This window comes from Phoxinus phoxinus (genome assembly GCF_949152265.1).
Source record: "Phoxinus phoxinus genome assembly, chromosome: 2".
Lineage (NCBI taxonomy): Eukaryota > Metazoa > Chordata > Actinopteri > Cypriniformes > Leuciscidae > Phoxinus > Phoxinus phoxinus.
In genome coordinates, this window is record NC_136877.1 from 1,122,412 (window position 1) to 1,147,271 (window position 24,860).

A 24,860-nucleotide genomic window follows, 5' to 3' on the forward strand; every position below is an offset into this window, starting at 1 on the left:
CTTTTTATTGTAATTATTTGTGAAATTGACTAGCAATTTATGCGTTAACGTTCAAAGTAAACCCTAGATTGTGTACTAGAAGTGTTTACTTTGGCAAACCAGTGTTCCCAGACAGAGTGCTTCACTGCAGTTTAAATGAAGAGGATTGTGTGTAGATTATTAGATTAAAAGCACATTTTCAACCGTTCACAGACAGACCTTTAAATAGACCAAACATGTCAGAACAACTGGGTCACCGCAACATCTCACAGACACGTCTCAAAGCAGAGATGTGTAATATATCGCGCGAGTGCTTTGATTGCTCAATTTTTTTTTTTTTTTTTTACGAAATAAAAACGAATGCTCGTTCACGAGTCACATGGTTTATTTAATGATGTCTTTACTACCTTTCTGGGGCTTGAAAGTGGTAGTTGCGTAGCTTGTCAATGAAGCGACAGAAATATCTCAGATTTCATCAAAAATATCTTCATTTGTGTTCCGAAGATGAACGACAGAACGACATGAGATACAATCTACCAATAATCATGCAACAACTGATGCTTTTTATCTTCCATGGTGTTGAACCAAATGTTGACTCTGCCACTGACTTCTCTGTGCTTCAACACACACTCCGACACACACTTCGAGTGTTTGCTGCTATTTCAGGAGCTCAGTTATCAAGTGCTACCTCGTGCAGAGCTAGTTAACAGCTCTGCTGTGGCAACAGTGTGTGTGTGTGTGTGTGTGTGTGTGTGTGTGTGTGTGTTTGTGTGTGTGTGTGTGTGTGTGTGCAGTGCGTAAACAACAGGCACATGGATCATTCGGTCTGTGGTATCAAGTGTCTTTTGGTTTTTCCGCTTTGGCTAGCGTGTTGTTTAGGTTAGCGTAGTAGAGTGTGTTGTTAGGTTGACCTTGACCCACCAGTCGAAGTAGGAGTGTGTGTTTCCCGTACAGCGCTGTAACTCGTGCTTCACTCCTGTAGTAAACTGCATCACTGAAGAAATCATCTAGTCACGACTGTTTCCCGAAACCATATTGTCACAAATTGGTCGTTCAACCGCGTTGGTTAATGGCGTCACGCAGGAATAATAACTCATGTTAATGAATCTGTCTGAGATCGAATTAACGCGAGATGTTTTGCTATAAATTACAGACATGCATCTGAGGAATATTACTCATTTTTCTCTTGCTTTATTTCCAGATTCACTTAGACTTTTTCACACATGCTTCAGAAACTACACTTTAAATCTCTTGACAAACTAACAGACGTAAATTACATGTGTTCTAAATAAAAGAATGTCATCTTGCTTATTTTGCCACATGTCCACATGTTATAAACAGGAGAAACTGCTTCTAACCACAGGCCGAGATCTGTCGCTCACACACACAACTCTGCGATGCTGTTCACGAATGTTGGAACGATGGTTTCGGGAAACACACACTCGCTGAACGGCTGATAACGAGGAACTTGTGATCTTGCCTAGCGAAGCTTTCGGGAAACAGTCCTGATCGACTACTGCACTCTAAAAATTCTGGGTTGTTTCAACCCAATTTTGGGTCAAATATAGCCATTGGGTTAATTTTTTTAAAATAATTTTTAACCCAACGTTTGGGGTTGTCCACATTTGACCCAAAATTGGGTTAAAACAACCCAGCATTTTTTAGAGTGTATATGTAGACCAGCTGGAAAGAAACATGTGAAGCCAGTTTTATAATAGAATGGTTTATAAGTAGAGATTCCAGTTCTGCAGTTTTGAAGACCACACAAGCTGAAGATGCCACACAATATTAGTAGTTAGCCTGTGTTTCTGCGGTCTGAGAGCCGTTTGCTTCAATATTGACATGTCTATGGACATTCCCAAATGAGCTTTTAAGACAAGAATTAGCACGTGAAAGTCTTTCCTGAAGGGCAACGACAGCCAGCTATTAATATCTCAGTGTCATTGAGCTGACCGTCTCTCTGAACAGTCTCGACTTAACTCAATGATTATCAGTTTAATCGAGTTTTATTCAAAACCTAAAGAGTTTTTCCAAAATGTGCTTCAGTTTCTATTCATAAACAGAATTTGGTTTAATACTGTAACTCTTCACCTCCATATAATGTTTCCTAGATGCTAAAATCTTTGTTTTAAATGTAAAACATTTCAGATTTTTCATAGCCATACCGACACATATTTGCATGTTCATGTGCAGAACCGATATTTATTGTTTTTATTTCTATTTTGGACACAATGAATAACAGTGCACTGAACACACGGTCTTATTTAACACTTTTGTGAATACTAATATAGTTTCACTCCCTTCTTTTTTTTTTGCTTACAAAATAAAACTCTCCACCAATAAACAGAAAAAGTGCAAAAAGAAAGTTCATGGTCACTAAAGAGTCTTTAAGTCAAATATTTGATCAGGTAAACAAACAGGTAACAAGTAAAGCAGGATGTAGAAATATATATAAAAGATATATTCTAAAACGTCCAAAAATATATATTTATTCGACTAATACACGGGTTTCTGTGCAACGTCATCACGTAGATGCGCGCGCATCTAAGAGGCAGAAAGCAACAGTCTTTACGGCTATATCCAGCAGAAGCAGAGATGACGCGGAGCTGTTGTGCTGTAAACTAACCTAAATAAATAGAGTATGTCAGGTTTTTATGATTCGCAAACTTAGTTGGACAATTTCATACTAGTCAACTAACTAACTTTTTACATAATGTTATATTAATATGCAAATGAAACACAAGCAAACAGATTCAACTCTGAAATTGCAGTTTATTATTGAGTCAACAAGAATTTACAAACAATGCGAAATCTACGTTAATTACAATGTTCTTTTACAGAACTCGGCATAACATATAGCGGTCTTGCCTCGTGGATGCGCGCGCATCCGGTATTGTTTGTATACAAGAAACCTGTGTATTTTGATAACTATTAATTTGCGAATTAAGGAAGGCAAGTTACTTTACCTGTGAACACAAAACTCCCGTATTTATCAGTGAATCCGATATTAAACCCGATAACCGATTATGGAAAAAAGCGTAAAAATCAAAAACAAATTTACATTTATTTTAAAAAAATAAAAAAGGTCATGTGATCGCAATCAGTCGTTCAGAAAAGACATTCTGTGATCCAAACATATAACAAAATGTATAATAATAATTGTATCTTTATATATTTCAGCGCTTTTTGCTTGTTTGTTGTTGTATCTGTTTGTTAAATGTAATAATCGGTTAAAATGTCTCAATAAATTGTTAAACTAATACAATGAAAGTTTTGGTCCCCATTGACTTTCATAGAAGAGTATGGACAAAAACAATGAAAACAATAGAAAAATGTCATGTCCCGCAGAAGAAAGAAAAATTTGGCGAGTGCGCGATGACAGAATTTTTATTTTTGAGTGAAGTAACATGAAAACAGACAGTTGTGTATTACTTCTGTACACACTTTAAACTAATTGTATTGGGCAGGACTGTTTAAATATCACAAACTGTATTTGTAATTGGGTTCAATATTAGAGAAGGCTGGCGTAAGACGAGCTGGTTGTAAGTTGAGCCGAGCGCTGGGTCTCTAGAGGACAGTTTGCAGTGTTTGTTACATGATATATTCAATAACTCATCATTCGGCTCAGTGTGTGATTGAGAGGAGCACATGGGGAAAGTGATAAAGTCCCGCTGTGGTGAAGATCAAGCTTTTAATGTTGTTTATGTGTCTATGTGGTGTTTTTAATCAAATAAAATGCTCTTTTCACAAGATGTAAAATAAATCTCTGATGTCCCCAGAGTGTGTGTGTGATTTTTTAGCTCAAAATACCTCACAGATATTTTTATATCGCATGTTAAAGTGTCACTTTTTGAGGGTTTGCAAAAACGCACCGTTTTGTGCCTGGCCCTTTAAATGCAAATGAGCTGCTGCAGAGGGCGGGGTTTCAAGAGCTCATGTGTGGTAGCAGCTGCGATTACCTCACACACACACACACGATGACGAGATGTTGTGTTTCTCCACAGAATGGCCTCAACGGTTTGCACTTGGCAGCGAAGGAAGGACACATGGATCTGGTCCAGGAGCTGCTGGAGCGAGGGTCTCCGGTTGATTCGGCTACGAAGGTAAAGTTCCTCCATGAAAACATGAATGGAGCTGATGGAGAGGGTTACAGAGCACTGTAATGTTACAGGGTTCATACAACGTGCTTGAATTTGACTTTTGGAAATTTGAGCCCTGGAAAACCTTCGAAAACAGCCATATTTATGAAAAGGTGCTTGAAAAGCGCTTGAACTATTGAAAGACAATATGGGCCCTATCTTACACCCGGCGCAATGCAGCGCTAAGCGCGACGCAAGTGTTTTTTTGCTAGTTTCAGCCCGACACAGTTATCATTTTCTCGTCCTGCACGTTGTTTAAAAAGCTGCATTTGTGCCCATCTGTTCGCCCACGAGCTGCTGGTCTGAGAACGAGTGTGTTCAGGCGCATTGTTGGACCGTTGCTATCTTGAGGAACAGACTGAGCCGTTGACCAACTGAACCCTGGTCTAAAGTCAATGGCGTAATTTTTTTTGTTTTGTTATTTAAGGCGAGACACGGCAGGCAAAAACATTGTCAACTGGTCAATTTTGAGATTTTTGGATATTTGTCTTCAATAACATGTCTTCTTTCAGACTTGTGGTGAAAAAAGTCCAAGATACACATTTAGGTCTTTATTTTACTGCACTTTGTCTATTTGCGTCTGTAGATTTCTCTGAAATTCAACAAAAGTTGTCATTCTTAGTCATCACGTTGGGAAGCGCTCTCTCTCCTGTACAATGCTGTCGGATCCAAATATGGTCATTTATTTTTTATCAGCAACCAATCGTGAAAGTACAATGGGCATTTAACTCTAAAAGAGAAATCTCATTGGCTGATGTCAATGTCTGACACCGTGATTGGTTCAGAAGCATCACGTGACGCTCTGACATTCAGATGTGTGTTTTTGGCTGTTCTTCTACTCAGGTGAAGGCCATAAATGCTGTGTTTATAAGTTTTGATGTGATTTCGGTGGTTTGTATTGTTGTTGCTAATGATCTGATGAGATATTGTGTCTGTAAATAGTTGTTTCCACTAAAAAAGTATGAATTTTTACATTACAAATTTTTAAATGCCTTTTTCAGTATAAACATCTCAGCTGTAGCACCTGTACACCAAACTTTCCAGTTCTACACTTAGGAGTATTCTGGAGATATTTTCAGAGGGATTTGTTAATAAATCATTCCTGGCCTGATTTATTTATGTGACATTTTCATTTTAAAAAATGGCGAAAATTTATTTTTTAAGGCTATGGACAGTATATTTAGATTTCCTAGGTAATGAAAGCATATATCCTGAAATCCCTCTGAACATCTTCTTTCATCTTGTGTGTAAACAAAATATCATATGTTCAGATCTATCTACTAAAAATATATGCAAAATTGTGCATATTTAATGAGATAATGCCTAATTTGCATAATTAAACATACAAATTTAAAAAAACTTGTGATACATATTTTTTTAGATACTTGTGTAAGTAATCAACTGAGGAAGTTTCATGGTGATTTCTATTATTTAAAAATTTTACCCTATTCACCTGTAGTGTCTCGCTTTAAAGAGCGCGTTAGTAATGTGCGCCCAATGGCAGGTCCACAACGCGCGTACACTTATTATTACACACACACACACACACACACGCACACACGCACACACACACACACACACACACGCACACACACACACACACACACACACACACACACACACAGTCCTGATTTTGATCAAAATGACGTCAAGTTTGTTCTTCGATTCCGCTTAAAGTACATCAGGGATTTAAACACGTCCCAGTTCCTGAATCCAGTTGTGCTGATGTGGGAAGTAGAGGTGTAGACGCGTTGTTAAAGAGCAATGTCTGAGCGATCTGTTTGTCTGGCAGAAAGGAAACACGGCTCTCCACATCGCCTCACTAGCAGGACAAGGAGAAGTCGTGAAGCTCCTGGTCAAGCGGGGAGCTGACATTAACTCACAATCTCAGGTAGGAACCAGTCTGACGTTTATCCAACAACAACAGTATAACAGCAACCATTAAACGCCTGTGCTTCCACAGAATGGATTCACTCCCCTGTACATGGCTTCCCAAGAAAACCACTTAGATGTGGTGCGATATCTTCTGGAGAATGGTGGAAACCAGAGCACCGCAACAGAGGTAAAGTGCTTTGAAAAGTGTAGCATGACAGTATTGCAAAAGTATGAACTTTATATATTCATATTTTGGCCGATACGATAACCGATAATTCTTTATATCTGAAAGCTGAAAACCCAAATATTCGTATTGGTCGATACGATAACTTTAAAGATAAATATATATCGGCAGATACGATAACATTAAAGATAAACATATATCGGCCGATACGATAACATTAAAGATAAACATATATCGGCCGATACGATAACATTAAAGATAAACATATATCGGCCGATACGATAACATTAAAGATAAACATATATCGCCCAATACGATAACATTAAAGATAAACATATATCGGCCGATACCGATAACATTAAAGACAAACATATATCGGCCGATACGATAACATTAAAGATAAACATATATCGGCCGATACCGATAACATTAAAGATAAACATATATCGGCCGATACCGATAACATTAAAGACAAACATATATCGGCCGATACGATAACATTAAAGATAAACATATATCGGCCGATACCGATAACATTAAAGATAAACATATATCGGCTGATACCGATAACATTAAAGACAAACATATATCGGCCGATGCCCGATACCGATAACATTAAAGATAAACATATATCGGCCGATACGATAACATTAAAGATAAACATATATCGCCCGATACGATAACATTAAAGATAAACATATATCGCCCGATACGATAACATTAAAGATAAACATATATCGGCTGATACCGATAACATTAAAGATAAACATATATCGGCCGATACGATAACATTAAAGATAAACATATATCGCCCGATACGATAACATTAAAGATAAACATATATCGCCCGATACGATAACATTAAAGATAACCATATATCGGCCGATACGATAACATTAAAGATAAACATATATCGGCCGATACGATAACATTAAAGATAAACATATATCGCCCGATACGATAACATTAAAGATAAGCATATATCGCCCGATACGATAACATTAAAGATAAACATATATCGCCCGATACGATAACATTAAAGATAAACATATATCGGCTGATACCGATGACATTAAAGATAAACATATATCGGCTGATACCGATGACATTAAAGATAAACATATATCGGCCGATACTGATAACATTAAAGATTAACATGTATCGGCCGATACCGATGACATTAAAGATAAACATATATCGGCTAATACCGATGACATTAAAGATAAACATATATCGGCTGATACCGATAACATTAAAGATAAACATATATCGGCTGATACCGATGACATTAAAGATAAACATATATCGGCTGATACCGATAACATTAAAGATAAACATATATCGGCTGAGACCGATGACATTAAAGATAAACATATATCGGCTGATACCGATAACATTAAAGATAAACATATATCGGCCGATACGATAACATTAAAGATAAACATATATCGGCCGATACGATAACATTAAAGATTAACATATATCGGCCGATACGATAACATTAAAGATAAACATATATCGGCCGATACGATAACATTAAAGATTAACATATATTGGCCGATACGATAACATTAAAGATAAACATATATCGGCCGATACGATAACATCAAAGATAAACATATATCGGCCGATAACGATAACATTCAAGATAAACATATATCGGCCGATACCGATAACATTAAAGATAAACATATATCGGCTGATACGATAACATTAAAGATTAACATATATTGGCCGATACGATAACATTAAAGATAAACATATATCGCCCGATACCGATAACATTAAAGATAAACATATATCGGCCGATAACGATAACATTCAAGGTAAACATATATCGGCCGATACCGATAACATTAAAGATAAACATATATCGGCTGATACGATAACATTAAAGATAAACATATATCGGCCGATACGATAACATTAAAGATAAACATATATCGCCCGATACGATAACATTAAAGATAAACATATATCGGCTGATACCGATAACATTAAAGATAAACATATATCGGCCGATACCGATAACATTAAAGATAAACATATATCGCCCGATACGATAACATTAAAGATAAACATATATCGCCCGATACGATAACATTAAAGATAAACATATATCGGCCGATACCGATAACATTAAAGATAAACATATATCGCCCGATACCGATAACATTAAAGATAAACATATATCGCCCGATACGATAACATTAAAGATAAACATATATCGCCCGATACCGATAACATTAAAGATAAACATATATCGGCCGATACGATAACATTAAAGATAAACATATATCGCCCGATACGATAACATTAAAGATAAACATATATCGGCCGATACCGATAACGTTAAAGATAAACATATATCGGCTGATACCGGTAACATTAAAGATAAACATATATCGGCCTATGCCCGATACCGATAACATTGAAGATAAACATATATCGGCCGATACGATAACAGTAAAGATGAACATATATCGGCCGATACCGATAACATTAAAGATAAACATATATCGGCCGATACGATAACATTAAAGATAAACATATATCGGCCGATATGATAACATTAAAGATTAACATATATTGGCCGATACGATAACATTAAAGATAAACATATATCGGCCGATATGATAACATTAAAGATAACCATATATCGGCCGATACGATAACATTAAAGATAAACATATATCGGCCGATACCGATAACATTCAAGATAAATATATATCGGCCGATACGATAACATTAAAGATAAACATATATCGGCCGATACGATAACATTAAAGATAACCATATATCGGCCGATACGATAACATTAAAGAAAAACATATATCGGCCGATACCGATAACATTAACCCTTATGTGCTGTTGGGGCTGTTTTCAGCCACTATGGGGTATTTTTGAGTCTTATTTTGGCCATAACTTTTTCCGTGTTTCAGCAAATGGAATGATTTTTGGTGACAAAGCTTATTTTTACACATATTTTAGGAAAATGCTTTGAAAATTTTCAAAAACTTAACAGTACACTCTGGGCAAATTCACTACCCTTTCGTTATGTTCGTGGCTGAAAACAGCCACTACTTTAAACTGCTGTAAAAATTGATCAGATAAATATTTTTTTGCCATTTTTTTTGCATAAATCTATTAATCAACATCAGTCCTGTTCAAAACTACTAAATGTTTTTTAAAAAATCAAGATTTTAACTCTTTAATTGCCAAATTCATAAATTATGACACTGATTTGGGAGGGGAAAAAACACAAAATTACTTATTTTCAATATAAAATGTGATTGTGGACTGGATTTTTTTTTACCTTTTATCACAGTCTTAGACATGTCAAAGATTAGAAACAACATTGGTTTTGATGCATTGTTAGTTTTTGTGCAGCATCAGATTTTAACTTTTTCTCCCTCATTTACTGTTCGTGGCTGTTTTTGCCCCATTGACTTCCATTATAACCACATTTTTTGATTGCAAAGCCATGACACCATATAATCATGCATTTTTGATTGTTGGTGGTTTTCCCTGTTGGGAAGAGGTAAAAATTTAAATTTTTACTGTTGATAACCAGGTGGCACCATTAACCCTTTATATAGGCCTGTGCAAAAAAAAGCTTAGTTTCTGGCTTTTACATGGAGTCATATGGAGTATAATAGCATAATAAAGTGTGTGTGTGTGTGTGTGTGTGTGTGTGTGTGTGTGTGTGGGTGTGTGTGTGTGTGTGGGTGTGTGTGTGTGTGTGTGTGTGAGAGAGAGAGAGAGAGAGAGAGAGAGAGAGAGAGAACTCACCTTGATGCGTCTGAGAAAATCAAAATATGCACCTCAGCTCTCAGAACTACATGGAGTAAACAAAAACAAAGTAAGTGTATCTATGCATCTGCTACCTTTTGATGGTGAGAAATGCAGACTAAACAAAAACTAAGCAAGTGGATTTGAACACTTGCATGCAAGCCTGCTGGTCATTTGATGGTGAGAAGAGCAGCAAGCAACATGAGAAAGGGCTTGACTTGTAGTGAAGTTCTAGAGATGATCATGCAGCCTGACCCGTCCAGCGAGCTGCAAGATGTATTGTCTTCTCCCTCTGACACCACAGACTCAGGAGAGGCAGATCCTGATTTGGATGTGGCACCCTCATCTTCCTCTCTAGCTTCCACTGAAGGCGAGGAGGATTCGGAGGATCCTGGGTCTGGGTGGATTGGGAGAAACGGCGAAGTGTGGTTTTCCACCAACGCGGAGACAACTCCCTTTCTTCAGCCTGCCAGAGGCGTGACTCCAGGGCCGACGAGATGATTGACCTCATTGTCAGCATGACCAACCTCCAAAACGCAGAGCTCTGCTGATTTCTTGAATCTTGAGAGGGACATGGTGGCTCTAAAAATCGCACGACCACTGCGATCATCCCACAGGCAACGTGTGGACTCCCCTCTGGACCTGTAGACGCCGGCCAAAATCAGTAGCCCCATGTAGGCACGGAGATCTGTGGAGTCCACCCCGGTCCAGTTTCTCATTGTGCGGCGCCCGTAAAAAACAGATTGAACACAGAATCGATGTTATGGACCCTTGCGATGGCATAGCGCGTCGGCCATGAAGTCATGCCTCTGGCAGGCTGAAGAAAGGGAGTTGTCTCCGCGTTGGTGGAAAACCACACTTCGCCGTTTCTCCCAATCCACCCAGACCCAGGATCCTCCGAATCCTCCTCGCCTTCAGTGGAAGCTAGAGAGGATGATGAGGGTGCCACATCCAAATCAGGATCTGCCTCTCCTGAGTCTGTGGTGTCAGAGGGAGAAGACAATACATCCTGCAGCTCGCTGGAGGGGTCAGGCTGCATGATCATCTCTAGAACTTCACTACAAGTCAAGCCCTTTCTCATGTTGCCTGCTCTTCTCACCATCAAATGACCAGCAGGCTTGCATGTGTTCAAATCCACTTGCTTAGTTTTTGTTTAGTCTCCATTTCTCACCATCAAAAGGCAGATGCATAAATACACTTACTTTGTTTTTGTTTACTCCATGTAGTTCTGAGAGCTGAGGTGCATATTTTGATTTTCTCAGACGCATCAAGGTGAGTTCTCTCTCTCTCACACACACACACACACACACACACACACACACACACACACACACACACACACACACACACACACACACACACACACACACACACACACACACACACACACACACACACACACACACACACACACTTTATTATGCTATTATACTCCATAGGACTCCATGTAAAAGCCAGAAACTAAGCTTTTTTTTGCACAGGCCTATATAAAGGGTTAATGGTGCCACCTGGTTATCAACAGTAAAAAATACAAATTTTACCTCTTCCCAACAGGGAAAACCACCAACAATCAAAAATGCATGATTTTATGGTGTCATGGCTTTGCAAACAAAAAATGTGGTTATAATGGAAGTCAATGGGGCAAAAACAGCCACGAACAGTAAATGAGGGAGAAAAAGTTAAAATCTGATGCTGCACAAAAACTAACAATGCATCAAAACCAATGTTGTTTCTAATCTTTGACATGTCTAAGACTGTGATAAAAGGTAAAAAAAAATCCAGTCCACAATCACATTTTATATTGAAAATAAGTAATTTTGTGTTTTTTCCCCTCCCAAATCAGTGACATAATTTATGAATTTGGCAATTAAAGAGTTAAAATCTTGATTTTTTTAAAAACATTTAGTAGTTTTGAACAGGACTGATGTTGATTAATAGATTTATGCAAAAAAAATGGCAAAAAAATATTTATCTGATCAATTTTTACAGCAGTTTAAAGTAGTGGCTGTTTTCAGCCACGAACATAACGAAAGGATGGGAATTTGAACAATGCACAAGGGTTAAAGATAAACATATATCGGCCGATACGATAACATTAAAGATAAACATATATCGGCTGATACGATAACATTAAAGATAACCATATATCGGCCGATACGATAACATTAAAGAAAAACATATATCGGCCGATACGATAACATTAAAGAAAAACATATATCGGCCGATACGATAACATTAAAGAAAAACATATATCGGCCGATAATAACATTAAAGATAAAGTTTGAAAATAACACCCGTTTGCGGGTAAAAATCAATTGTGGCGTGTAACGCTGTCAAATCACGAACCAATTTGGCGTGTTATTATGTTCTCACTTTGCTGGGGAAGTCTGCGCAGATTTAGCACAAATATTGATCATCATGATATATTAAATACAGTGTATTGCAGAATCTGCTAATATCTGGCATACTTGAACACACACGTCTCTACGCAACAAATAACGTTGCGCTTGTTCATTTGCATTGAAGCAATAGCGAAGATTAAAAAGCATTTGGTGAACAGAAAAGACATTGTTATTTTCCAACATCCCACATTTTGATGTTCTTTGTACTGTATTGATCTGTCCAACTAAAACAAATGGACGAGGATGAAGGAGATGCTGGATGACAGGATTTTGTCTGAATAAAAAAATAAGAAATACATTTATGAAATCCAAATTTTATAATATATACTGTATATATATACATACAGTTAACATTTGAAGTGGATCTGAAAAGTTAATCAAAGTTGTCCTAAGACAAGAACGGGTATTGTTCATAATCCACATCAAATGTTGACTACTATATATATATATGTGCACAGGTCAAACTTCAAAAAATGTGAATATGGTGTAAAAGTTCATTTATTTCAGTAATTCAACTTAAAAGCTGAAACTAATATATTATATAGACTCATTACATGCAAAGTGAGATATTTCAAGCCTTTATTTGTTATAACTTAGATGATTATGGCTTACAGTGTATGAAAACCCCAAATTGCTGTATAGTGCTGTGATGTAGTTAATCTGGTTTCTTTTTTTTTTTTTTTTTTACTAGTAGAAGTTCTGAATGGCCGGTAACTTAAAATGTAGTAGCCTAATTGGCCGGTGAGTGAAAAAGTTGATTTCGAACCCTGGATTTCACAACGCAAGGTTTTCCGCATCGGTGTCTTGCAGGACGGCTTCACTCCTCTGGCGATTGCGCTCCAGCAAGGCCATAACCAGGTGGTGTCCATTCTTCTGGAGAACGACACGAAGGGTAAAGTGCGTCTGCCTGCCCTTCACATCGCGGCCCGTAAAGACGACACCAAATCTGCCGCGCTCCTGCTCCAGAACGACCACAATGCAGACGTCCAGTCCAAGGTAAATATATACATATATACAGAAGAGTATTTTTATGTGGATGTGTCGAAGGATTATGAGCAGGGCTTGACATTAACACCCGTGTGTATTTCAGCGGTGGCGTGTCACATATATATATATATGTATATAAAACAGTATAATGAGTCTGTGCGTCAGCTCTTAAAGTGACAGCAGCCTAATAAACCTGATGCCTTATTATGAGATGATATTAAAAATATCTCTATGGCAGTTTTCCCCACGGTGTGGCCGGTGGAAATGCTGAGTTGCTCATGGCTTTGGAAAAGCTCTCGCCACAGTGAACAAGTGAATGTCAAGCCCTGGTTATGAGTAATGACAGCGAGTGTGATGTGAATCAGTCGATCACTTAATACTGGAACTCAATTATTTATATGGCGTTTGGTTCTTGTTACGGTTCTTAAACGTCTTTATTCTTCTTTACGGATCTGGAAGAAGACTCAAGCTTAACAGTGCATAGTTTGAAGGGCATCCAAAGTCATCTTTGCGTGTGACTGCAGAATCACACATTCAGAACAGAGTATAACTGCTATTTTAATTAAAAACAACTTCAAATGTTCAAATAAATAGTTAAAGGATTAGTTCACCTCAGGATTAACATTTCCTGATCATTTACTCTCCCACACGTCATCCAAGATGTTCATGACTTTCTTTCTTCAGTCGAAAAGAAATCAAGGTTTTTGAGGAAAGTTTTTTTTTTTTTGACTTTCAACCCCAAAGTTGGACCCCATTGAAGTCACTATATGGAGAAAAGCGAAAAGAGGAGTGTGTTCCGGCGCAAACGTTCCCTGGTGATATTCTGCAGTTCCAGAAAACAACTCCGCCACTGACCAGGAGAAACCCAGTCTAAAGACAGCGGCGCCGCGCGTTAGTCATATGCTATTTTAAGAGCGCGTGCTTGGCCATTATGTAGCGTGTGAACAACACACACCCTTTGATTCTCTAATCTAAACAGACGCAGCAGTTTTCATTTTTGCAAATCATACATCATTTACAAGGAAACATATGAACACACGAGGGAAATCATTGTTGTGTCCGTGAAGATGTGAAAAAATAGGCATAAATCTAGATTACACATTTACCCAAATTATGATACGCCTGTTTAACCGAAGCTAATGTGTGTGTGTTTCTCCATCATCCTCATACAATGTCACTTCTCTGTGTTTTACGGCCCTGACGAAAGCATCGGTCTCCTCGGCTGTGAACCGCTCCTGGCGTGCGCCGGCAAACCCGCCGTTATAATAGCAATCCGCCGTTATAATAGCAATCCGCCGTTATAATAGCAATCCGCCGTTATAATAGCAATCCGCCGTTATAATAGCGATCCGCCGTTATAATAGCAATCCGCCGTTATAATAGCGATCCGCCGTTATAATAGCAATCCGCCGTTATAATAGCAATCCGCCGTTATAATAGCAATCCGCCGTTATAATAGCGATCCGCCGTTATAATAGCGATCCGCCGTTATAATAGCAATCCGCCGTTATAATAGCAATCCGCCGTTATAATAGCGATCCGCCGTTATAATAGCAATCCGCCGTTATAATAGCGATCCGCCGTTATAATAGCAATCCGCCGTTATAATAGCGATCCGCCGTTATAATAGCAATCCGCCGTTATAATAGCAATCCGCCGTTATAATAGCAATCCGCCGTTATAATAGCAATCCGCCGTTATAATAGCGATCCGCCGTTATAATAGCGATCCGCCGTTATAATAGCAATCCACCGTTATAATAGCAATCCGCCGTTATAATAGCGATCCGCCGTTATAATAGCAATCCGCCGTTATAATAGCGATCCGCCGTTATAATAGCAATCCGCCGTTATAATAGCGATCCGCCGTTATAATAGCAATCCACCGTTATAATAGCGATCCGCCGTTATAATAGCAATCCGCCGTTATAATAGCAATCCGCCGTTATAATAGCAATCCGCCGTTATAATAGCGATCCGCCGTTATAATAGCGATCCGCCGTTATAATAGCAATCCACCGTTATAATAGCAATCCGCCGTTATAATAGCGATCCGCCGTTATAATAGCAATCCGCCGTTATAATAGCGATCCGCCGTTATAATAGCAATCCGCCGTTATAATAGCGATCCGCCGTTATAATAGCAATCCGCCGTTATAATAGCGATCCGCCGTTATAATAGCGATCCGCCGTTATAATAGCAATCCGCCGTTATAATAGCAATCCGCCGTTATAATAGCAATCCGCCGTTATAATAGCAATCCGCCGTTATAATAGCGATCCGCCGTTATAATAGCAATCCGCCGTTATAATAGCGATCCACCGTTATAATAGCAATCCACCGTTATAATAGCAATCCACCGTTATAATAGCAATCCGCCGTTATAATAGCAATCCGCCGTTATAATAGCAATCCGCCGTTATAATAGCAATCCGCCGTTATAATGAGTAACCCCAGAGTGCAGTCTGGACGATGGGGCGGGGCGACACTTTGGGGTGGGGCGACACGTGTCGCTCCGCCTATCAACAATTTCATTGGTTTATAATACAGCAATCTTATTGGAGTAGACACTTGAGGCATGAGCATGCGCATTCCTTTATGTACGAGTTTATGAATGATCTTCTATCTACGCAGTTTCGCGCAGTTTGGCCGTAGGCTACTACGTTGTCGCATGGCGATTTCAGTAATGATCAATTAAATAATGTTTTTATTAACTTAATACGACTTAATAAGTTAAATGAAGTTACTGTACAACAAACAATAACAATCCCTTCAAGGCAGACCGCCGTGTGCTGCTAAATATGGGGAACGAATTCTTCATTCGTGGCCACGATACCTAGGTCTATATCAAGTGAAGTAAAAAAAATGTGTATAGCGCTCAATTCACATCGTTTTGTAGCAGCTTTACAAAAAGTAATATATATGCCTAAGTATTAATATTGAGCAGTTTGAGAGCTGGGCGATATAAATAAATATGTTGCTGATATAAATCATACGATGTTTTAGATTTAGCTAAATTATATTTATTAATTTACCCAGCAGATAAGTCAATGGCACTTTAAGTGAGCAATGATCATGACTGCATTAAATTAGCATTGCAAGGAGAGATCGCCTATTAAGCTGATAATAATATTTTCCGAATGTCATGCAGTGCTGCGACATTTTACATCATTAATTTATGCTTCTTCATTTTTCCATTATAAATAAACTCGGGATTTTACACTACATAATGATAATTCACTGTATTTCAGTAAGACACAGTTCCGAAAGTGACAAATAAGACAATAATAGGCTACCAAATAATACAAGCCCTGGCCATTGTTTTTTTTTTTGTGTGTGTGTGTGTGTGTTTTGTTTTTTTGCGTACAATGGGAATTTAAAAACCTGCAGTGCTGAAAAGTGGAAAAAAAATAATACTAAAACAGATATTATTATGTCGATCTATAGCAAATATGATTATTTATATGCTCAATTTAATTAAGTAGGTAGCCTATATAAATAAGTAGCTATTTGAAGTAGGCTGTTAGGCTATAGGCCTATATGCACAGATTTACAGCTGTGATTTTTTAAAATAGTTAGGCTACAGATATAGCCTATGCCAGTGTTAATATTTGAAACTATTTTTAACAGGTAAACAACAAGGAAATATGTGTTTGCCATTAAACATTTTATTTGCACTTTGTGCCAAAAAATGCAAGCATTGGAGAACAAATCTCGTTAAAAAATCAACAAAAAACGGTCGTGCTAAAAAATCAGAGCACTAAAATCAGCTGCTTGCGTTCGGGTTTGTCCGATGTCTTTCCTTTAATACAGCGATTTATCATAATTTGCGTAAAATCCAGAGTTTGAGCTGATCCACCGACCGACCTGGTGGAAATATGAAATGGTGCTGTCGGTGCTGTCACCAAGCGTTCGTTTTTAAACAATAACTTTGTCTATTCTGTGTCTTAACAATAAAACATTATCCAATAGATCTTAACTAAAATTACCATGGTAAACCGATAATATACGATTAGAGTTAGCATTTAATATTTCTTTAATATGGACAAATCATTCACAAAAATAGTACATAAAGAGTGCGCATGCTCAGGCTTGAATCAGGCCAATGAGATTGCTGTATAATAAGCCAATTAAATTGGGGGTGGGCGGAGCGACACGTGTAACCCCGCCCCAAAGTGTCGCCCCGCCCCATCATCCAGACTGCACTCTGGGGTACTACGTTATAATAGCGATCCGCCGTTATAATAGCAATCCGCCGTTATAATAGCGATCCGCCGTTATAATAGCAATCCACCGTTATAATAGCAATCCGCCGTTATAATAGCGATCCGCCGTTATAATAGCGATCCACCGTTATAATAGCAATCCGCCGTTATAATAGCGATCCGCCGTTATAATAGCGATCCGCCGTTATAATAGCAATCCGCCGTTATAATAGCGATCCGCCGTTATAATAGCAATCCGCCGTTATAATAGCAATCTGCCGTTATAATAGCGATCCGCCGTTATAATAGCAATCCGCCGTTATAATAGCAATCCGCCGTTATAATAGCAATCCGCCGTTATAATAGCAATCCGCCGTTATAATAGCGATCCGCCGTTATAATAGCGATCCGCCGTTATAATAGCAATCCGCCGTTATAATAGCAATCCGCCGTTATAATAGCAATCCGCCGTTATAATAGCAATCCGCCGTTATAATAGCAATCCGCCGTTATAATAGCGATCCGCCGTTATAATAGCGATCCGCCGTTATAATAGCGATCCGCCGTTATAATAGCAATCCGCCGTTATAATAGCAATCCACCGTTATAATAGCAATCCGCCGTTATAATAGCGATCCGCCGTTATAATAGCGATCCACCGTTATAATAGCAATCCGCCGTTATAATAGCGATCCGCCGTTATAATAGCGATCCGCCGTTATAATAGCAATCCGCCGTTATAATAGCGATCCGCCGTTATAATAGCGATCCGCCGTTATAATAGCGATCCGCCGTTATAATAGCAATCCGCCGTTATAATAGCAATCCGCCGTTATAATAGCAATCCGCCGTTATAATAGCAATCCGCCGTTATAATAGCAATCCGCCGTTATAATAGCGATCCGCCGTTATAATAGCGATCCGCCGTTATAATAGCAATCCGCCGTTATAATAGCAATCCGCCGTTATAATAGCGATCCGCCGTTATAATAGCAATCCGCCGTTATAATAGCAATCCGCCGTTATAATAGCAATCCGCCGTTATAATAGCAATCCGCCGTTATAATAGCGATCCGCCGTTATAATAGCGATCCGCCGTTATAATAGCGATCCGCCGTGGAACAAGCGCGCCGGCTCTTAAAGGGAATGTGAGAGGACGCTCTGATTGGTTTATTTCACGTTACGCCCAAACCACACCTATGAGTAATGAAGCTACTTCAGACCAACACATTTTAGATTTGCGTCGGCGCAAGAGTCGTTTATCCCGCCGGTATAATAGCAACAGCGCCGGGATCCGCCCACAGAGTTACTTGCGTTTCAGAACGCTAAAATAGGGCCCATGAACACCGTGGATGACGTGCGGTTGAGAACATTATCAGGAAATTTTAATCCTGAAGTGAACTAATCCTTTATGACCAATTAGTTACAAATCATTATTGGAATCAGGTTTAAAGATGCAGCATCTTGCCAGTGTTCTCGCGGTGTGTGTGTATGTGTGTGTGTGTGTGTGTGTGTGTGTGTGTGTGTGTGTGTGTGTGTGTGTGTGTGTAGTGCAGTGGTTTCAGGATGTTTGTGTGCCAGATGAAATCTTCTGTCTGCATTTCTCTGTTTCTCTCTCCAGTTTAAATGTGCCTGTGTCCTGTGTTCGCATCCCGACGCTCTGCGGGTCTCACTCTTTTATCTACTTACCCATTCCACGTTTATCAGTCGTAGAAACATCCCCTCTTCTCACTGTATATCATAACTCAACTGTGTGTACTTGTACAGGGACAGCATGCACTTGCCAGACTGAAAGTGTGCATGCATATCTGACGTGTGCTTGCGTGTGTTTTATTGAGGAAAAGCTGGTTTATAGAGGGATTGATTTCTCTTTAAACACGGACAATTTTTACTGTAACTGTCTTCGTTTAGTTAAAATAATAAGCTTTCAGAATGTACGTATACCAGTTATAGTTCGAAAGAACCAAAATAGTTGTTCAAAGATTAAATATAATATAATTTTAGGCCTTTTTTTATATCTTATATGCAATATGAAATGACAATATTTATGTATAACTGTTATCAACATTGGCAAGTTTCCGTTCATACCTAATATTTTACATATAGATGCCTATAAATATAGAAGTTATTAAGATAGTTAAAGTGTGATTGTGTTTTAGACGCAGCCAGTGTTGGGGAAAGTTACTTCTAAAAGTAATGCGTTACAATATTGAAAAAGTAACTAATTGCTTTTATGGAAAGTAATGCGTTATACTTTTGCATTACTTTTTCTCACCTGGGCTGGGCTTGTTTGTTTTATAACAACAACAACAACAACAACAACAACAACAACGCAAATCTATTTTTGGCTAAAAAAAACTAGCCAAAAACTCCTAAAGTGAAATGAATAAGGCTCAGCCTGATGGAAATGCAGATTTTTATGTTAGGGACACTGGAGAAGAAAGTTAAAAACAAATGAAATTACATTAAAAATAAAGAAATGAGATGTTTATCTGAAGTCATGTTTGCTAATATTGGTTGAATTGGATCTTCAAAAGTCATCAGCAAAGACATTGGTTAATAAAGTGAGATTAAATGCATAAAGTACATTAGTATTATTCTACATATTGAATTATTGCAGGTTTGCGAAATATTCAGAGTTTGCATTTCACAGTTTTTATTCATTTGAGTAAATGCCTGCGATACCTGAAGAAGTAATCTGATTACTTTACTCATGTAACTTGTAATGCGTTCCCCAAACACTGGCTTCAGCGTCACACGAGCCACGGTTCTGACTGTTCACGAGGGTTTATTTATTTGGTTAATATCAGGGATTACGGAGATAATGTGAGTGGAGTGGTCATGTGACCTCATGTGCGTTGAGAGAAATGAAGACCTCTCGCTTCTGCATGCCGCCGCCAGCTGTGAGAAACTGTGTTTGAGTGACATATAACACTCCTGTACTTCCTTCCCTGTTCTTCTGCTACAGATGATGGTCAATAGGACAACTGAGGTAGAGATATTTATCCAGTTCCTAATCTTCTGGAAAATAAAAAGCTTTATTGAAGTCATATCTGGTCCACTTTTTGGCATGCAGAATTGAGTTTTTCTGTTCTTTAACTTCTCAGCACTTTTAGTTGTTTTGGACCTTTGCATGGCTGTTCAGTCTCATCACAGCGTCATCCAGAAGCCGTTGCACATGTCGTGTCACCCATTCCAGTTTGATTTATTAAATAGCTTGAATGAGAATGTTTTGAACATATATCTGGTGTCGTGATTGATGATGATGATGTTTAATTTACACATATGGAGCTGTTCTAATCAGAGATGGGCAGTCCAGACAGCGTCTATCCTCTCAACATCTATAATCCTCTTTATAATCAATTAATATTTCCGCCTTTACCGATAGTCGCTTTTAATCTGAAAGGGCACTTTAACATATCAATGTTTCAATGCAAAACTACTGTTCACATGAGCTAAATGTTCATGCTATGTAGTTTGTAAGTGCTACATGCAAATATCAAAGATATACAGTATATATATATATGATTTTTTTTACGTCCATTGTCTTAAAGGGGCTATATGTAAGAATTTTCATGTATTAATCGCTTTTTTATTGCCAATGCATGAACAGCTTTTAACGAAACTTAGAAAACGAGACCTTTCCTGACTCCTTAGGTTATCTATGAAAACCTGTAGACTGATTTTTATGCGAAGGACTTGAACGTTTTTGTCTGGATAATCTAAAGCCTCTCTTCCTTTCAAAGACTCATGAAACTAATGCTTATACAATGTTCAGGAGCAACGGAAGAGCCGCTCTGTTCTGTAATGTCAGTGTCATGCAGAGAAAAGGGATTCATTCAAACTATAGTCTGATCTATACGTGACCCTGGATCCCAAAACCAGTCTGGAGTCGCACGGGTATATCTGTGGCAATAGCCAACTATACATTGTATGGGTCAAAATTATCCATTTTTCTTTTATACCAAAAATCATTGGGATATTAAGTAAAGATCAAGTTCCATGAAGATATTTAGTAAATGTCCTACCGTAAATATATAAAACATGTATTTTTGTGAGTGAATGCAGCACAATCGTGAACATAAATGCACAACTTTAAAGGAGATTTTCTCAATGTTTAGATTTTTTTGCTCCCTCAGATTCCAGATTTTCAATAGTCATATCTCAGCCAAATATTGTCCTATCCTAACAAACCACACATCAGTGGAAAGATTATTTATTCAGCTTTCAGATGATGTATAAATCTCAATTTCAAAAAAGTTACCAATGTGACTGGTTTTGTGGTCCAGGGTCACACATAGTCTATAATATACCTTATAATCAAACTATCTTAACAGTGTAATTTTAATGACTGTTAACATTGTTAACGAACACTGTTCGAAATAAATGACCAGCGGAGTTAACTAGGGATGGGAATCTTTTGGTGCTTCACGACTCGATTCAAAAACGATTCTCAATTTTGAATAAAATTTCGATTCGATATGTGCATAGATTTCACTGAAGTTTACTGTTTTGTGTTGCTTTTCTTATTTGACTGCGGTAGAGTTTAATAGGTCCAGAAGAAGAAACATCCTACTGAATTAAACGTGAACCTTGAAATGTATTTATTTTTTCTTCCCATTTTACTCAAGCCAAAATACAAAAGCCCTTTAAGCTGACTACAATCATAACACACAGCTTCTGTAATAAAGCAAGGCAGAACATATTTTATTTTGGATTGCATTAAAGAAGTGAAGTTAAAAAAGTGGAAAACTTTAGAAAATCGATTTTTTGAAATTTGTGAATGAATTCAAATCGTTAAAAGATAGAATTGCGATTCATATATGAATATATTTTCCCCCGCACCCCTAGAATTATCAGTAAACCGCTGGTCACGTACAGAACGAAGAGATCTTCGCCATGCCGTACGAGTGCGGGAACGAGCAGTGCAGTTCACTCAATGGCCACCGGTGTCACTAAAAACAAGGGTTTCTGAATTCTACATAAAGCCCCTATAAAGCTATGTATAAAACTAATCAGAGTGCACACCACAACACTGCCCTATACTGGCTTTGCTCTCTGCCCATTGACACACACACCAGCCGAGAGAAGCCAGTCACATGGGCATTATTGCATTACTCTAAAGGTCAAGTGGCATGAGTCTGCCTTGACTCCCAGCATGCATTAGTGTGATTGCATTAAGCTCTTTAATAATAATATAGCCTGTGCTGAAATGTGTTTAGACAGATTCCAACATACATACACACAGATAATGTTCTTAAACTGTTGTAGCATTATCAGTTATGATGTTTAGATATGATTATGCATATTTAATATTGAACAAATAATTGTCATATGAAGGCTAACTGCACAATGCAATATTATAAAAGCATATTCAAAATCGTCTTTATAATTATGAGCGCTCTCAGATTTGTGTTTGTGTATTAATAATGCATAAGGTTTAGTGTAGATGACCAGTGCACGGCATGCTGCATCACATATTTGATTTTGCACCAGCTTTGAACGTGTCACACAGTCAATATCTTCTTCACACTTTTGTAAATGATGTTTTCACATTAAATCGGACCGTGACTTTCAGAATGGGAAGGTAAGGCAAGAATTTCACATATTCAAACTCCTCTACAATCTTTACCTTCTTATAGTCCAGATTTTATTACGGATATGATCTATATTCTGCACTTTTTATGTTTCCTTTGGTCTTCTTTGATTATGATTATCCCTTTTTTCTCCATTATATTAAAACAGTGTGTCGTCTGAAATGTGTGTTTATCTCATGTTCTGTTCATCTTTAACGACTTATGAGTTCATTTATTTGTCGTTTTTGTCATATTTTTCTGTTTGCATGTCTGTGTCTAGGAGTCTGACCTCTCTTATATGTTTATATGTGTGTTTATATGTTAGTCGTCAAGGTTTCTTTCCAGAAGTCTTCATACGGGACTATAGCCGAGGCACGATGAGCTTTAACACGTTCATGTTGAGACTGCTGCATGCTAATGCAGTCTATCAGAGCAAGATGAAGTCACGACGTGGCTCTGACGCACCGCGGGAATGTTGACGGACAGCTCATGTGTTTCTTTATGTGCCCCGCCCCCTTTTTTGATTGTTTTTGCAGAGTGGATTCACGCCGCTGCATATCGCCGCTCACTATGGAAACGTGAACGTGGCGACGCTGTTGCTCAATCGAGGCGCCGCCGTGGACTTCACTGCGCGGGTCTGTCTTTAGAAACATGTCAAACATGCTAACAATGTGCTAAATCATGCTAGCAACAGGTTAAAACATGCTAGCCATGTGTGGAATCATAGAAACATGCTATCAGCATGCTAAATAACACAAACAACATGCTAAAACATGCACGCAATGTGTTAAATAATGCTAAAAACATGCTAGCCATGAGTGGAATCATACAAACATACTATCGACATGCTAAATCACACGAACAAAATGCTAAAACATGCACGCAATGTGTTAAATAATGCTAAAAACATGCTAGCCATGTGTGGAATCATAGAAACATATGCTATCAACATGCTAAATCACGTTAACAACATGCTAAAACATGCACGCAATGTGTTAAATAATGCTAAAAACATGCTAGCCATGTGTGAAATCATAGAAACATGCTATCAACATGCTAAATCACACGAACTACATGCTAAAACATGCATGCAATGTGTTAAATAATGCTAAAAACATGCTAGCCATGTGTGAAATCATTAAAACATGCTATCAACATGTTAAATCACGCTAACAACATGCTAAAACATGCATGCAATGTGTTAAATAATGCTAAAAACATGCTAGCCATGTGTGAAATCATAGAAACATACTATCAACATGCTAAATCACACGAACAACATGCTAAAACATGACCACAATGTGTTAAATAATGCTAAAAACATAGCCATCTGTGAAATCATAGAAACATGCTATCAACATGCTAAATCACGCTATCAACATGCTAAAACATACACACAATGTGTTAAATAATGCTAAAAACACGTTAGCAATGTGGTACATCATGTTAGAAACATGCTAACAATGTGCTAAATTATGTTAGCAACAAGTTAAAACATGCTAGCCATGTGTGGAATCATTCAAACATGCTATCAAAATGCTAAATCACACGAACAACATGCTAAAACATGCATGCAATGTGTTAAATAATGCTAAAAACATGCTAGCCATGTGTAAAATCATAGAAACATACTATCAACATGCTAAATCACACGAACTACATGCTAAAACATGCATGCAATGTGTTAAATAATGCTAAAAACATGCTAGCCATGTGTGGAA

At 38.0% G+C, this 24,860-nt stretch overlaps 1 protein-coding gene across 15 annotated transcripts in view; it reads left to right on the forward strand.

The window, feature by feature from the left end:
- ank2b (ankyrin 2b, neuronal) overlaps nt 1-24,860 on the forward strand; it is a 111,627-nt gene that overhangs the window by 20,775 nt on the left and 65,992 nt on the right. For all 15 annotated transcript variants that reach the window (XM_079594094.1, XM_079594095.1, XM_079594096.1 and 12 more), the window contains exons 3-7: nt 3,984-4,082; nt 5,911-6,009; nt 6,082-6,180; nt 13,182-13,367; nt 23,676-23,774. In XM_079594094.1, coding sequence (XP_079450220.1) covers nt 3,984-4,082; nt 5,911-6,009; nt 6,082-6,180; nt 13,182-13,367; nt 23,676-23,774 — 582 coding nt within the window. The remainder of the gene's footprint in view (nt 1-3,983; nt 4,083-5,910; nt 6,010-6,081; nt 6,181-13,181; nt 13,368-23,675; nt 23,775-24,860) is intronic.